At 27.2% G+C, this 18699-nt stretch overlaps 1 protein-coding gene across 2 annotated transcripts in view; it reads right to left on the bottom strand.

The window, feature by feature from the left end:
• LOC101234927 (N-acetylneuraminate 9-O-acetyltransferase) overlaps nucleotides 1–18699 on the bottom strand; it is a 65853-nt gene that overhangs the window by 25978 nt on the left and 21176 nt on the right. For both annotated transcript variants that reach the window (XM_065795496.1, XM_065795494.1), the window contains exons 4-5: nucleotides 11414–11458; nucleotides 93–155 (exon numbers count right to left, since the gene is read on the bottom strand). In XM_065795496.1, the coding sequence (XP_065651568.1) occupies nucleotides 93–155; nucleotides 11414–11458 (108 nt within the window). The remainder of the gene's footprint in view (nucleotides 1–92; nucleotides 156–11413; nucleotides 11459–18699) is intronic.

The raw sequence follows: 18699 nt of genomic DNA on the forward strand, positions 1-18699 counted from the left end.
ATATATATAAAATTTTTAGAGATTATAGCATGGTATAAACCACTTAAAAGAGAATAGAAAGAATTTATATATACACACATAAAATTTACTACCTTAATCCACTCTAGTAACAGTTGCTCCATTGTGTCTGTAAGTTCAGGGTACCAATAAAATTCCTACAAATATTTTAGAGATTTTTAAGGACCATAACAAAATATCCAAAAAAAATTAAACAAAAATCTTTCTTTATAACAGTATTGCTAAAATATATTTTGCACATATTACAGGCAGATAAACCTCAAAAACCCAAGGATCCCAAAAGCCCTACACTCACATTTGTACCTGTAACTAATAGATAAAGATTTTTTCTTTTTCAAAAAAAAACTGTTAAAAATAACCAAGTATTTTTATGAAAATTAAAAAGAAAACACTAAAAAAATTTAATAAAGAAAAATCATTTCATTGATCTGTGAATTTGTTTAACTCTTGTAGTAACAGTTGAATTTTTTATTAGGAGATTCAACAGCATATCTTTCAAAAGTTGATGTGCTGAGTTGAACACTTTTTAAAAGTATTAATACAGAAACTCTTAATAAATTGATCTGTACTATTTCATTAGCATTTAATTATGAAGAAGTTCCTCCTACACATCTTTCAGTTTTGACTATAAATTGTTTTGGATCCCAGTTATTCCAAATATGCTCTAATATTATCAAAAAGCTTCTTTATTTATTGAGTTAAAATCAGTAAACATGTTATCTTTCAAACAAACAAACCTCATGATGGAGCTTAGCGTGTTAACTTTTAATACCTTTTATGAAATTTTTATAACACTATAGGATTAGTGGATGAGTATTTATGTATATTAGTTGAATATATCTGTTCTTTGATTTAATTTTAAAGAAAAGTCACCCACCACAGCAAACATTTTCTTAATTAATTTTACATTAAAGTTTAACTATTTGAAAAGATAATATGTTATATTGGGTATATATATGAAATAAACAAATCAAAAAAAAGAATAAATACACACTAAAAATCATCTCCAAAAACTTTACCATATAATAAAAAATAATAATAAATAATAATTAGTAATATTACCTTTCATGCAAATCAAAGATAATTAAATTTTATCTTGAAATTGTATATTTTTCAAATATTTTTTTTTAATATAGTGGAATAATTTCATTAGCACTTTATTTTTTAGAATGTCAGATGAGTAATCAAAGAATTTAATTAACAAAAACAAGAAAAATTTAGAAAAAAATAGATTTCACAATGTACAAGAAAACATGTAGTCAGTATTGAAAATCTAAACAGTTTAAAAAGAATTCCATCTAAAGCTACAGTGACTAAAAGATACAAATCAGTTGTTTGTTTAGAAAAGTCAAAGTTATATCGAATCAAAATAATTTGCTTAGAACTCACAGTGGGCCAGTGGCTGGACAAAAGTATAAAAACTTAAGTCAGCACTTTGATGTCATAATGATTTTAAACCATTATGTAGATATTATAAAACATTTTAAAACCATTTATATACACTTAAAATTTTAATGAATATACTAATGATGTGGTTGGAGTAGACACGATTGCAAATTAGAAAGAAAAAAATTATAAATAAAAAAATGTTTACAAAATCGATGGAAATAAATAACATTTACATAAAATATTGCGCTTTTTAAAATCTCTTTATAATAATGCTGAACTTAATAAAAGTAGTGCCCTTTCGAATGTGTTTGACACAAAACACTAAGCAGCCATTGCAACTGCGGTAATTGGCGAGTAAGAGTCGCAGCACTTTGTTTTATAAGAATACATGAACAAAAGTCTATGCAAATATCTTTGAACGAAAGTGTATGCAAATGTAATTTTTATTACGTAATATATATCTTATTATGTAACTTTAAATATTTTATTATGTAGTATCAAGTTTTACAGTTTTACTTGCATTGTGACAACATATCCTAAATTTTGATCTCAAGTCACTGTGGACCAGAGATGAGTTTAGGTTTGATGGAGTGTCACCTGGGATTTTTTCACTGATAAGTTATTGTTATCATTATAGTAAAAAGATTTAATCATAGTTAAAATTAGTTTCACTTGCTAAGACAATAAAATTGTCAAATCAATTTTCAAATAAAATGTGCAAATGAGCAAGTAAAGTTAAACTGAGTACCGAGTTTTACGTAGAAGACCTCTTTAATTCGCCGTATAATCATTTAAACTAAAATTTAAACTTGCTTTAAAATGTTACTGTTGGGTATTTAGTAGACTACAAATTTGACTTTTTCAATAAGATAAAAAATCAAAGAGCGCTTCTCCGTTAATGAAAATTGTCTGGATGTTACTCTTAGCAATAAGTAATAATACTTATTAAATAAAAGTACCAAATATATTATGTCTGGAAACAGTTTCTTACGTGATTCGGTTTGTGCAGTGTGTTGGGTTGAAAAAAGTGCAAGATGTAAGTCGCTATCTGAAGTCACCAACCGAATACAAGATATTATCAAACTCTACATATATGATGGTTATGATAAAAATATTATGAGTTTTCCTAATGTCATATGTGGCAGTTGTAAACAAAATTTATACCTTCTTAAGAGCGGCCATACTTCTTGGGGATCATGGGAACTTCAATTTGCTAAGGTATTTTTTTATACATATAATTTATATGTATACTTTTTCAATTTTATGTAAAAAAGTTATATTTGTGTGTGTAGATGTACTATATTGGTGGTCATTTATTCCTGTTTATGCAATTGTTAGCAATAAATTTCAACAATCCATTATTTATAATATATATTTAGACATATATTTTAATATATAAGATAACTAAAGCAAATTATTACATACAAATCTCTTTGTATAATTTATTGTTAAGTTGTAGTAGAATTTTGTTAATTTATAGTCTGAAATGCTTTAGATTGATTGGGCCAACAAAAGGCGATCTTCTGATCCATGTTTGGGTGTCACAATTCCAACATTTAGTGAACCGAAAGTAGCTGAAAATGTATGCATTATTTGTTTTCTTGTTACTGGACGAGGCATTTCTCATCAGTGTACCCAAACTGCTGCTGTAGACAACTTAATTGGTCACTGTTTACAATTAGGAGAATATGCAGAACAAATAGCCAGTGCTTTAATTAAAAAAAAGATGGAGAGCGAAGGTATAGAAAAAGGGACATTTTTTAAACTAAAAACACGAGGAACAGCTATCTCTATTAGAGTTGGAGCTCCCAATTTAAAGAGTAACAGAAGCAGTAAACAACTTTCTCTTCAAACAGTCATGGAACTGCAAGTCTCTCTTGAACTTTCTGATAATGCAACTAAAAAACTTTGTTCTACAATTAGAACTGGATTAAATACAAGAGACTCTGTGGAAGGAAATATAGTTCAAAAACTAGATAATCTTAAAGAACAACTAGATGAATTTTATAGCATAGAACAAATTGAATTTGTTTCTAACCAGAATGAAGCTATCATAAGAGATTTAGTATATATTGAAAATCCCTCTGATTTAATCCTGCATATTATCAAAGAAAGAGGTTTAAATCCATGTGTAGGTTTTGTACGAGTTTCTTTAGATGGTGGAGGAGGCTTCCTTAAAGTTTTTGAATGTTTTTGAAGAACAAGAATCTGAAAATAAATTTATGAATAGTGGCGTTCAATAAGTTCTTATTATAGCGATTGTTGAAGATATTCCTGAAAAATATGAAAACCTTAGATTAGTGCTTGAGAAACTTAATCTTGATGATGCAAACTATTATATTGCTTTTGATCTTAAATGTGCCAATGTATTATTTGCTCTTTCATCGCACGCAGGTAAAAAAGCTTGTTTGTGGTGTAGTGGCAAATGTACGCTTGATATAGGAACTCTTAGAACTATTGACAATCTTGATTCCTGTTATGAAGCATATATTAAAAATGGATCTATCAGATCGTCCATGAAGGAATTTGATAACATTGTGAACAAACGCCTAATATATCTTAACACTGATAAAAATACTTTTCTAGAAAATTTAGTTGCTTCACCTGAGCTGCATCTTCTCATTGGAGCAGTAGATAAAATAGCAAGGTTTCTTTTTACTGAGTGGGATGGTTTTGAGTTGTGGTTGAAAAAACACTATATAATTAAAAGAGGATATCATGGAGTTGGTTGGGATGGTAATAATGCAAATAAAATTTTAAAATTGATTGATGAACTTCAACATGAAGTGCAACTTAAAGTACCTTATCTACTTCCTGTAATCCAAAGCTTAAGAGCTTTTAAATCTGTAAAAGAAGCTTGTTTTGGAATATATCTCGATCCTGACTCAGAACACAAAATAGCGTTGTTTAAAGATGCTTTTTTATGCCTACAAGAGACAGCTTCTTCACTCGGAAAGACACTAACAGTGTCATGGAAAATCCATATTATATGCTGCCATGTTTTTCCTTTTGTAAAGCATGCAGGATGCGGCTTGACAAAGTATGCAGAACAGTGTGGTGATGCGACTCATGCAAAGTTTAAGCCTACGTTGCAAAAATATAAACGTAATATAGATCATAAAGATTGTGGAGATAGATTAAAAACTGCTGTTGTTGATTTTGGAATTAAAAGATAATATTGTATAGTTATAGAAATTATGCTTTGTAAAATTTTTCAATTTTATTATATTGTAAAATAAAGCTGCCTTAGAAAATGTTGTGGGATTGGAGCAAAGGGACAAATATAACCCACAATTTTAGACATCCCATGCCCACCTGTGTTAAATAGGTTTTCAATAAAAACCTTTTTACTGACATAAACTAAATCAAAACTAATCAATAGATTTCAAATTTCATCAACAAATACTTTGGCATTCAAGAGTTGTGGCCATGTAAAATTAACAACCCCCTAATTTTTGTTGTTGGGGGAGGGGGTTCATAGTTTTGTGATTCTTTCACTCTTAGCAAGTGAAACTAATTTTAAATATGATTAAATCATGTTAGTATAATGAAAACAATACTTAATCAGTAAAAAAAATCCCAGGTGACACTCCATCAAACCTAATATGCCTTTTGGTCAACAGTGAAGTGGTCGATTCTGTTTTACTATGCTTTTTGTTTGTTAAATAATTTTAAAATGTCCTATAATTTAAGACTGTATTACCAAGCGGTTAGCATGCCAACATTCTGAAGTAGAGCGCCGAGGTTCAAATCCTATTGTTGGAACTTTTTTTTTTTTAATTATTTTTTGAATTTTTTTAAATTCAAGCTAAAAAACCTTTTAAAAAAGATAGCTATAAATTTGTTTTATTTTGCATTTTAAATAAAAAAATTTTAAAAAAAGGGCAAGCTGATAATTTCAACTTGCCACACAGCGACCAAAACCTTTTTAATCACAGTAAGGAGATTTAAATAATATGTTTTTATTATGAACATAATTAAAAATTTTAATTTGATATTTAAAATGAATTATTTTATTAAATTTATTATTTTTCGTAATAATAAAAAGTTAAAATTACATAATATTAGGATAATAAAGAAATTTAAAGTGCTATAGCTTTTTTATCACCCCCCCCCCCCTAAACATTCTAAACCAAGTGCGCAACAATGAAAGAATTTCGATAACCATCAAAATAGTATTATACTTCTTATAATATTGGAAGAGTCAACTTGAACGCTATAAACTGTTAATGCATGAGGCATTGTAGATTTTTTTGTATTTCTTGAATTATCTTTAAATCTTCTATTACCATCATCATAAATGATATAATATAATATATTGAATATACTTTTATTTATAAATAGTATGTAATTTTTGATTTGTTTTTAATGTTTTACTTAGTGAAACAGATTCTGTTTTGTAATTGATGCATTGATTTTTAACAGGCTGTTAATTTTATAGAAGTTAAAGACGAACTCTTTTTAAATATAAGTAAGTTGTTTTTTAATTGTTATTGGTTTTAAATAAATTTATATTAGATATTCACAGGGACGGGTTTTGTCACTTGCCAAGGAGGCGGCAAAAAGGTCATTATAAAAAAAAAAAAAAGGATCGCATATTTTCATTTATAAGTAACTTTCTTTTTTAATTTTTTGTACTTTAGTCTAGTAATCAAGTTTATATACGAATAATTATGTATGATAGTCAATTTCATTTGTCAGTATAATAACCCAATTCTGTATAATAGTCAATTTGCAAAATAATATTTTTTAAAAAATATTCCAAAAGAAGGAGGGAGGGAGGGGGCTACAACCCTCATGTCCCCCCCCCCCCCCCTTTAAACCTGCCACTAGATAATTGTGTTTTAAATGAATCTAATTATTTAGTACAGTGTTATTTTCTGGTGGCAATATTGAGGTTTCATTTTATCAAGTTAAATTTACTTCTAAAGAATCTTTTAAAATTACTTATAAAATTTACAGTTGCTTTTTTTTTTAGTTTTTTAATTCAACAAATTTTTTCAAACAAGTCTTTATTATATAATAACAATATTTTGTTTGTAAACAAATACCAATTTATTTTTTTTTATTTTTTTTTATATTAAGTTATGTTTATAAAAATTTTTTGTTGAAAAGGTGTAAAATATTAAAATAATTTACTGCTGTGACGGTGTTTATGATTCTCCATGTCAGAATAATATTTTATTGTCAGTTAAGAATAAGGGGGTAACTAATAAGAACTTCACGAAAAAACTTAAAAATCACTTTTTCACTGTGCATGTTCTTTATTGATGTGTTCTTATCTGTTTATAAAAACATTAATTTTTTTGATTAGAAGGATCTTTAAAAAAAAATAAACATTTTACTATATTCTTTTCATTTATTTATTTTATTGTTTGTTTTTATAATTTTACCTTTATTATCTCATGATGGTCGAGTTATTTGACATGTTTAACTGGAAATATTTCAAATTTAGTTGTTATTTTATTTCTTTAGTTCAACTTTGGTGCTCTACCAACTATCATTAGTTTACTTTGTCTGCTGTTAAAATATGGTTTTAATATAGTAAACTTTAATTATTTAAAATTTACTATGTTGATCAGTAGCTTGATAGCAACAAACTAAGAAATCAGTTTGTTGCTATCAGGGTAAGAATAATTTTATTCTCTGGTCGAATTTCAAAATTTGTTTGCACCAATAATTTTTATGTTTTCATTATTTTGTGTAATAGCTAATTGTCTTTGCAATAAATGTCTTTTCTTACAGATTTTAACTATTTTTAACAATGCTCTAGAAAAAACATCAGCAACAGGTAAAGTGGTTTGTAGTGTTAATATGATTTTACTTCTTTTATCATATCATAATTTCTTTAAATTTAATTTAGATATATTTTACGATGCTTTTTCAGCATATTGCAGAGGAAAAAGAGGGCTCACATCTCGTAAGGCACATAAGATGTGGGCTTAAATTTAGGGCAAAAGCTCCCCCCCACCTTTTTTTTTTATAGAGTTATAGAGTATTAAATAGTGTTAAAAGATGATACTATAACATGCCAAAATGGTAGAAGTGCTTCGCGTGGGTTCAAATCCTTTCATTTACACACTTAATTTTTTTTTTTAGTCTTTTCCAATTTTCTAGAATAGAAAGTAAAACATTTTTAAAGGCCTATAGATATTATACGCATAACATATATAAAGATATTATATACTATAAGGAAAAGGGAGAGATTTTTAAAAAGTGTTTTAAAATCTCTATAAACATTAAAAAGGTTTTAAAAATTTCTAAAAACATAAAAACACCGTTAGAAATTTGTGTGCATAAGTCATGCAGAGATACTCAAGTTATTAATGTGCTTAGTAATTAGTTAAGACTGTGCATTAAAGAGACAACTTTCTTTCTTATAGAAAAAATTTTTTACATGCAAACTTTAATTTTCTTTAAAATTAACAGGGCAAGTGTTTGCCTAGCCATGAGTCTTGGACAGTACTTACTACTTACTCTGCAGGCATCAATTTCCAAGCATTGGTAGATGCTTGGAAATAGCAACTTTTGAAAGTACAACATGTTACCAAATCGTTTTGTTGGGTCAATTGGCAAAACATATATACACAAATTACTGATGAGCTGAAAAACAGAAGCTTCATCCAAGAAGCAAGTTTGATTACCACTATGCAAGTTTGATATACCACTTTAATTAACAAGATTCTCTGGTCGAGTGGAGATGATTGTTTGGAGAAATCCACATCCCTTATCTACGATGAACTGCCGAATTACAATACAGCTACTAATTCTAGTCAGAGCTGCTCAGTTTGTGGTTGAACACCAAGTTTAACAAGTTTATCTAGCTACGTGTAATAGCATGTGTAATAACCCTATTTAATCGTATTAAACTTAAATAAGTTTTGCTTTCCGCGAGCTAGGATCAAAGCGAGGATCTTTTAATAAAACATGTGCTAAATTGTGTACATAGCACAAATAAAACATATGCAACTAATAAAAGTTAGTTGTTGCTAAGCGTAATTAGGTATCTATAGCAACTAAATAAAAAATATATTCACTTTTTTAAAAAGGCAACCTCATATTGGTAGCTATGTAAAATTTGGTGAACATAGCACTTGTAAAAATATCTGCAAATACCTAAACAAGGTTTTTGCTTTTGAAAATTAGGTATCCATAGCAACGCAGACATTATACTATTACTCGTCCTAATTTTAGTCAAAATAACCCTAATATTAAATTAGTTATGAATTTTGTCCAGTAAAAGTGAATTCAGGCCCACTGCGGAACTGAGAGAATTGTGAGAAAAATTTTCATTTCCTAACTTTATCAAAGCAATCTGTTCATCGTAAAGTAGAAAATCTAATAACAGATTATAATAAATATTTAAGAAAACCAAAAAAATCAGGCAACAATTTTTTTCTCAATTCTATGATACAACTGATTTGAAGGGTGTGTGGCTAACAAGTGAAGATAAATTTTATAAACTGCAGATAAAAACACAAGGAAGAGCAGGTTAATGTTATAATAAAGTAGATGACTCAACAAAAATTCATCCATCAAAGAGAATCAGAAAAATATAAAATAAAAACTTCACTGACTCATCTATAGAAGTTACAGATAATACTGATTTTGATACTATGGTAATTGAGACTAGTGGGGGAGAATGTTTTGACACACTAATACCTGACTCTAGAAAAAAGAGGTAATGCACAACTTTGCCAGTTTTGAAATTGCCAATAGTTATCATTAAGAAAAGTTGAAGTTATACTCTATAGAAGATACAGATAATAATACTGATTTTGATACTATGGTAATTGAGACTAGTGAAGATAGATGTTTTGACACATAAATACCATAAATACAAACTCCAGAAAGAAGAGGTATGCACAACTTTATTAGTTTTTTAATTATCAACATCATCAAAGTTATCATCAAGAAAAGTTGTTAGGGTGTGCAACTTTTTTATTAAAGATATTGGATTAGATATAGACATCAATATATAAAGCAATTATGAGAGAAGCAAAAAACTTAAAAATGTCATATCAAAAAAATTTTAAAAATTAAAATTGGTCTCCATTTTGATGGAAAATATTTTAACTATAACAAATACCAAGTAGTGGTTCTGAAAAATGTTACAAAGGAACTAAAAAATTACAAAAGAAGTAAAATTAGCTGTTCCTGTCTTAAAAGATGATAAAGCAGTAAAGATTTAAATTTAATTCTTGACTCTTTATTTACAGAATTGTATAAAATGATTATAGCAGATACAACTGCTGAAACAACTGGTAAAAAAAAAATGGTATAGTAACTAGACTACAAAAAAAATAAACTGCAAAAATTGTTATAGAATTTAATTATAAGCAACTCAATAAATAAAAACTACATAAATCTTGTTATAGCATTTGACAACAATGGTCCTTCATTAAACTGCAAAATTTTAGGATGGAGAGATATTATAAAATTGCTTTACAACCTATGCAAAGCCTATTTTTTTATAAAGAAAATAAATACTTTCCTAAAATTACTTTTCTAATACATTACCATCTCCTCAATGTGCAAGATAGAATTCAAGAGCAATTTATGTATTTATAAGTTATTTTCTTGTTAACTCATCCATAGAACAACTAGAAGTAGTTTGTAAATTTGTTAGTGGTAACTGGCACAAAATATGGTTGGTACCTGGTACAAAATATGATGTTGGAAACATATTTTTAATAAAAATACTTTAAGTGATCTTGAAAAAGATATCAAAAAAGTTGGGAATTGCCAGAAAGCTCTTACTTGTCTAAAAGCACATTGTACTAAAAAACCATCAATTATTGTAAAGATCCAGCACTTGCCTCAATATATAAACTCTAAGAAACTTAATTTAAAATTTATTTTATCTAATATTAAGATGTTAAAAAAGAAAATTAATTACAAACTGCAAATACAAACACAACATTGTTTTGATGATTAGTAATATTTATGTTTTTTAGTGGGTGATATTTTTGAAAAATTAAAGTAAATGAATATGATTTTATGTTATTATAGATAATTTTTCATTAGAAAATAATATAGGACATATGTGTTGTAAAAAAGTCAACACCCTAATGGAGGTTTTTGCTGAGGTTACTTGAAAACTTTGTCACACCAGTGGTTTTAGGTGGAATTACAAACAAACATACTTTTCATAATTATTAGAACTTTAATACATTGAAATTAAAGCATTCACCCTTCTCATCAGAAACCAGGAGTACTTGGCCATGCCAATTTTTTTCAATAAGATATTTATCAAACTCTTTATAGATCATCTAGTAACGACTTCTGATCAGATACACCATGATTGCATTTATGTTTTTTTACATTGTTGAACAATGTAGCCTTTTTCTTTATAAGTACTTCAGTATCAAAACTTGAATTGACTTGATCAGTAAACACATTTTGAACTCTTTTTGTTGATATCAATGTATATTAGTTTGTCTAAACAAGTTTTGGAATCAAAAATACTTCAAAAAAGGTTAATACAAGTTAAACCATATGTTTTTTGAGGACCAAAAAAACAAAACAAAGAAAGAAAAAATATAAAGAAAGAGTTAAATATGAATATAAAAACATCTCTGAAAAAAACATTTAGCTAAAAAAAAAAAGAACAGAAAAAAGCTAAAAATGAAATTCTTTTTTTTTTAAACAAAAGATCACGCAGCTTTTAAGGCTTGTCTACCTGTAATATGTACCAGTAGTGGTTCAGGCTATTTGCCAAAATTGATGCATCAGCAACTGCTGATTAGTAAACTAATGTAATTTGCTGAGTCACCATTGATGTATAGATATATCTTATATATGCATTTTACATCCCTAATATTATTATATTATTCTTATATATATACAATAAATCCTATTATTAGCTACAATCAGCCTTTGCCATGGTTACATCACTAATAAACTACCAATTGCATATCCAAACACAAACTACAAATTACATAATATCCAAAATAACAAAAAATAATATTTAAAATAATGAACATAAAATACAATATATGCTTACAATTGATGTATTCGTTGCTTTATCTTCATACCTAAGATTTTCGTGCTAAAAAATAAAATCTCCTTTTAACATCCGATTGTATACACATATCTAATATAGAAATTTAAAAGAATATATAAATAAAATAATTTAAAAGAATATATAAATATAAAATATAAAAGAATATATAATATATAAAATATATAAAAGAATATATAAAATAATTTAAAAGAATATATAAATAAACAATCAAATAATGAATAGTGCTGGAAACTATGTGTTCAATGTTTTAACTTAAAACTAAAATTTTATTTGACCAGTGCTGTAGTTCAGTTGCGTTGTGTGTGGCACAGTAGAGTTGCCACACACTACGCAACTGTTGCATAGTTGAGTAGTGTTGTAGCCTAATTGAGCAATCATTGCAGTTGAAATTTTTTTTTAATATTGCATCATTGGGTGCAGCTAAACTGAGAGAAAATTAAAAAGATATTTAAAAAAAAAAAATATTTTCAAAATGTTTTTTTGTTATGTGTATTTTAAAAATTCTCTTTAAAAAAAAAAGTATTTTTTTTTACAGGAGAGTATAAACATAACATCAGTTATTAAAAAGAGAGTTTTAATAAGATTAAAGTTACAAAGTAATACTACACTTTTTAATAAACTAACACAAATTTATAAAACTTTATATCTGATTCTAAAATAAAGAATAAAACTTAAACTTTTCTGTAAATTAGGCAAAGAAAAGCATCAGGAAAAAAAATTGTTCACAGCCTAAGTGTTTAATAGATGATATACCCAAAAATGAACTTATAGACATAATTCTAAGCGAAGATTCTTTAATTGATTCTTATTTTGATCCAAGTGATTGGTATCATATAAAATTCTCTAAAATACCAGGTACAGTAATTACAAAAATCCCGAAAGATATTTATGCTGGTAATATTTTGCTTATTGCCACAGTCTGTGATATATTGCCAAATGTTTTACAGAAGGTAACAATTAAAATTCTATCCCAATTAGGTGCTGATTTTAAAGAGGTTAAAAGCAGCCAGTGTATCGCACATAGAAAAATGAAAAAATAAAAATATATCAATTATTATAAAAGAAGATGTTAAGGCAGCCATTGATGCATCTCCATATTCATGTATAATTCATTTTAACGGCAAGAACTTTTTAAGCTAAACAAAGAAACAAAAATTAATGAAGGGTTAAAATACTTGTTTTAGTTAACGTTAATGGAGAGACTTACCCACTTGGATTACCTCTGTTAGCGTCATCCACTGGTGAAAATCATTTTTTAGGTGCAATGAATTTAAATAAGAAGTATCAAATTATATCAAAAACTAGAGGAATATGTCACTAAGTTCTAAAAAGTCTCTCTAATAATGTTAACAGCCATTTTATCCCTCTCTAACTTTTTGTTTCTTTGTTTATCTCCTCCAAATAGCGTGTAGGCATCATGTGACTGAATTATGAATGCTTAACTTTTGGACCTGATAATTCTCTTTTCAAAAATCTAAAATTATTTTTGAAGAACTTTGTTTTAATTGTAATCCAATTCAACTTTTATGATTTGATTGAAACAAGGTTAAAAGCAGGCTTTTATAAAAGGCAGCTAAAGAGTAATTGTTAGTTTGCAGAGCCTATGTTGGTAAACCAGGTATTATAAGAGATGATAAAAGCGAGCTTGCAGTTTTCACTTATTTATCCCTGGTGATTAATCTAACTGGTGCTATTCATCATTCAAGATTTTTAGGAAAAGCAATTTATTATCTAAAGCTTCAACTTCAAATTAAATTACATTTGTTCAGGAAAAATATAAACTGAAAACTAAAATTTAGCTCACAAAAGAATTTATTTTTTGCTATTAAGCAAAATGGTATCAACAGTCTGAGGATGTCATCAAAGCTTCTTTTCTTGAAATAACACCCATACATCAAATGCATCTGTACAAGAATGTATGTACAAAACCCATAGCTGTTAATGTTGTAGAGTCTCAGTATAAACATTGTTGGTATTTGGATTCAACAATGAAACCTCTTGCTTTACTAGAAGATGAATTAACATTAGAGAAGAAGGCAAAAACTGCATTAGCAATTCTGTCATTTGATATGTCTAGCTCTGACTTTTATAAACCTGAGAACAAAGTAAAACTTAATATCAAGGGAAATTATAAAATGGATAAAAAATGTTGGTATTAATGTCTAATATATTTAGTTGCCTTTTTTTATACCTGATTTTGACATGATTGGACTAGATAAGCAATGAGTTAAAGACTGGCTCTCACTTCCACCAAACTATTGTCATACTTAGTCATGCTTCAAAAGTTTGCAAAAATATGCTGAAACTCTTTTTTGGTAGGTAAGCGAGTGCAATTGCACTTTATATCTGACTAGGCATATAATATTTAGTTGCCACAACTTGGCCACAGCTTTTTAGATTTTTTGAGAACATTTTCAAAAATGTGAAAAAAAAAGCATAATTTAACTGACGGGAGACAATTACAAAAATTATTCTTAACAACAAATTCTTAACAACAAAAAATATATAAATTACATTAGAATTAAGAACTCTAAACTTATCACTTTTATAACTTGTTTATAAAATTAAACGACACTCTTTTATATAAAGTAACAACTTACTATTAATGATTGTTTGATAAGGAAACAAACATTCTTTAATTGATAAAAGAGTATAATATAATTCTTTACTTGTGTATGTTTTATTTCAACAAGATTCTAATAAAACTAACGGTAGTTGGATTATACAATAAAATAAAAAAAGTTAATATTTTTTTATTATCATTTTATGCTTTGTGTAGTTTGCAAATTTTAAAATATTTGAAACAATTCTTCTTAAGTAAAACGAACAAAAGAAATAATTAAATCCTTGAGTTACAATAGAAATAATATAATGATCTTTTCTTTTAGTTTTCTCCAAGGGTGACTAAAATTTTTAAAAAATGCCTGTCAGGATGACCACACAGTTTGTTTCTTATAAAAGTGTGTTTATTAATAAAACTATACTTTGATCAATTTTATTCCTTACAATTATTTAAAAGAAAACTTTAAAAAGCATTTAAAGTAGTTCAAGGGTTAATTAAGCAATTGTGAAATGCAAAATTCGGAAAAATGTCTGGTCTTCAAAATTTTAGTTTAGGCAAAACTGTGTAATTAGTTTTTTAAGGGGCGAATCAACTTAAATTTGTTGGCGAAAAAAGTTATAAAAAATAAAACAAATTTACAGCTAAAAAAGTAATAACACTCTAGTAACTAACTGCATTATAAAAGTAATAACACTATAATAGTGTTATTATTTTTATAATGCATTTATAACTTTTATAATTCATTCTTTGTTCAAATAACATAAGTAATCCCAAATTCTTTGTTCAAATAACATAAGTAATCCCAAATTTTGTTCAAATAACATAAGTAATCCCAAATTCTTTGTTCAAATAACATAAGTAATCCCAAATTTTGATTGAAGTAGAAAAGCATCTAGAAAAATAGAGTAAATATTCAAATAATATTTAAAACTTATTAAGGAACTTAAACAACCTTATAAAAATGTACTGTATAAAAAGTTTAGCATCATGAAAAACGTTACAAATGGTCCTTAAAAACATTCATTAATTTTAAAATCAACTAATAAAAGCTTTTTATTGGTTGATTTCAAAATTTACACACATTTTTACGGACTATTAGTAACGTTTTTCATTATGCTAAACTTTTTATAAAGTACGTTTTTATAAAGTTGTTTAAGTGTATCCGTAAAAGTTCCTGAAGTTTTTAATAATATTTGAATATCCATTTTACTTTTTCTAGATGCTTATCTACTTTGATTAAAGTTTGGAATTACTAATATTGTTTGATTAAAGTTTGGAATTACTAATATTGTTTGAACAAAAAATGAACTTTAAAAGTTATAAGTGCTTTATAAAAGTAATAACACTATTATAGTTTTATTACTTTTATAATGCAGTTAGTGACTAGAGTATTGTTACTTTTGAAGTCATAAGTTTTTTGTTTTGTTTTTAATAGCTTTTTTGCTAACAAACTTATAATAATTTGCTCCTTGAAAACAAAGCACATGGCTTTGCATAAACTAAAATTTTTAAAAAATTATTAATTTTACCTGAAAAAAATTACAAAAAAAAACTTTTACACCCGACTACTGATTATCATAGCGGACAACTCAAATGAGAAATTAAAACTGTTTAAGCCACCAGCAGGGTGACTGGGAAAAAACCGGAGGGTACACCGCTGAGTTTGCATTTCTACATTTAGCAACATTTTTGCTGCTAAAGGTAAATTTGTTCTTTTGTTTTCGAAAGACTATTACTTTTTATCAACGAAATAGCTTTTGATAACTACTTTTTAATCTAACATAACAATTAAGCAACATTTTTGTTGTATGATTGTTGAAGTTTACAAAAAACAAATCTGATTGTTGAAGTTTATTTTCCTTCTTTTCTATTAACTTATGCCCAGGGTTGTTATCTGTCAAATATGTCTGAGACATATTTTCTGCTGACATAAAATATGTCCCACATATTTTTTATCGACATATTTTGACATAATTTTATGTCTGAATTATTTTCTGTTGACATAAAATATGTCAGACATATTTTCTGTCGACATATTTTGACATAATTTTATGTCTGAATTATTTTCTGCTGACATAAAATATGTCAGACATTTTCTATCAACATATTTTGACATATTTTTATGTCTGAATTATTTTCTGCTGACATAAAATATGTCAGACATATTTTCTATGGACATATTTTGACATAATTTTATGTTTGAATTATTTTCTGCTGCCATAAAATATGTCAGACATATTTTCTACGGACATATTTTGACATAAATTTATGTCTGACATATTTGCTGTTTGATATTCTTGAAGAAAAAATCTAACAAATTTATTGCGCATTTCAGCTTAATTTAAAGAGTAAAGTGAAAATAGTCTAACAAATTTGTTGCTTTTTTGCTTCATTATTACTTTACAAAGTAAAATAAAACTACAATTAGCAAAAACAGCGTACACAAAAGTAATTTGAAAAAAATTATTTACTTTTACAAATAAAAGTAATTTTTTTCTTTGAAATTTTATACTTTACTTGGTAAGTAAGTAAAAAGTAAGTTATATTTACTTTCTCAAAGAACAGTCATTTCATGTTGATTTAACATAAATTTTGAGATAGGTAGCGTATTCAAATCTATTGCCTGTTTTTTTTCACGTATATCGTAAAGGGTAGTTCTATTATAATTAGGGGCAAATATAGCCTATACTAGTAGTATAAAGACGGGCTCCCTGTCGCATGAGTACTAATAGGGGCTGCTAAATAATCATTGATTTTTTATTTCTTTTTGTTTGTTTAGCAGATTAGGTTAATGGCCATAATGAAAGTTTGTCAGGGGAAGATGGGGAAAGGGGGCATAACTTCTAAGCTATGGGTAATTCATGCATGCGTAAACCTTCCAGCATTTGTGTAAACTTAATAAAAGTACAAGTTAAAATTGTTTTCAGAGCACGGGAGAGAACTCCACTTTTTTGAATCTTTTTTTTTTTTAGTTTTACTTTATCATTCCGGCTTTACTTTGATTTTACTTTATCTTGAAAGCATTTATGTAGTCCCGATGAACGTGCATGTTAAATTTGTTTCCTGGGCAAGGAGGTCGTACCCTTACTTTTTTTCTCTAATATTTTATTTTTCTTTAAAGTTGGGGTTTATAACTTTTTAGAAAGAAAGATTTTTTGCATAAAAGCTTTGAAAACATTTTTTTGATTTATTTGTTTCAGTATTAATTTTTTTTCGGGAGGAAATAAGTTAGTGGCCCTGATAAAAATTTACCGTAAATGAGCCGGGAATATTTGTAGTTATGCTGCTGCTTTTCGCTTCTCTTATTCAGCGTGGTTGTTGTCAGAGCCGTCCCGAAGAGGTCTCTGATTGAGGAGGGGTACCTATGTGTTTTTCGCCAACTAGAGACACACACGCAGACAAAAAAAAGGGTCCTCGATATTTGATATTTGCCAACAATACTTCAAAACTTGCCAACTAAATGTGCTAACTCAAATGCATATATAATAGATTTGGGGTGGGGATACCCCCTCACTCCCATGCGGGACGGCAATGGTCAGCTCTGGTCGAAACAGCCACTCAGAAAATGAAATTAATTTTTTTTGTTTATTTATTAATAGCTATTCATAAAACTGTTGTCTGGAATGAACTAAATTCAATTAGTCCATTCCAGAAAACAAGTATTCCTTTATTATTCTATTATCTAACAATTATTCAAGTTGGTCATTTCCAGAAATAACTTTTTTTGGTTATATTGGTTTTTAACAACCACGTTGAATAAAGGAAGCCAAAATACAAAACTTAGAATAAAATTGCAAAATGTACAGCCATTTCCAAAGCAAGAACATTAAACCAGACAGTCTTTCAAAAAAAAACTTTCAAATAACTGATGTAAATAAAAAAAAAATTAAAGTTAAAAAAGTATAAATGTAAAAGTATTTAACTTGAAAAAAAATTTATAACTTTTTATAACCGCAAAAACCGCTTATTTTAATTTATTTAATATAGCGTATTTAGTAGGATGGTTCAAAAAAGCACATTTTCAAGTTTAAAATTATATGGTCGATTGTGAAGAAAATTGTCTTGATGTTGTTTTATCATACAGATGAAATAACATCGAATTCTTTTTTTTTCAGTAAATTTTTGTTACTTTTTTTATTTTAAATTTTCAAAAAATTTAAAGTAAAAAAAATAACAAAAGTGCAAATCACAATATTTAAACAACCAGATTCCAATCACAAATTTAAAATCAGGCCCGTAGCAAGCTTTTTGTTTTTGTTTGAGAACTTAACTTTATGTAACGACATGAAGCAAACTCCAAACATTTATATATTCATGTTTATGTAAAGCTTTTCAAAAGTATTGCGATAATCGGAGTCTGCTAAAAATAAACCCTTAAAAATGTTGACTTCCCATTTATACCACTGGTGTGAGAATGATAAGTTTATAACATTTATAAATATATTTTTTTAACATTTTAAACTAAATTTAAGTTCATTAACAAGTCTCTAATACCATGCAATAATCTCTTAATGTTCAAAAACTATAAACATATAAATTTTGAGCAACCTCCCCAATTATTTAGGGGATTTAAATGGGATTCGATAATTATCAAATTAATTTTTTTTAAAAATATAATTTCGTCATTGGTTTTTTTTTTTATTATTATATAAAGACATTCTTTAATACAGTGATGAATTTTTAATTTTTATAACTTTTTATT

The sequence above is a fragment of the Hydra vulgaris genome, chromosome 04, assembly GCF_038396675.1.
Source record: "Hydra vulgaris chromosome 04, alternate assembly HydraT2T_AEP".
In the NCBI taxonomy this organism is placed as follows: Eukaryota; Metazoa; Cnidaria; class Hydrozoa; order Anthoathecata; family Hydridae; genus Hydra; species Hydra vulgaris.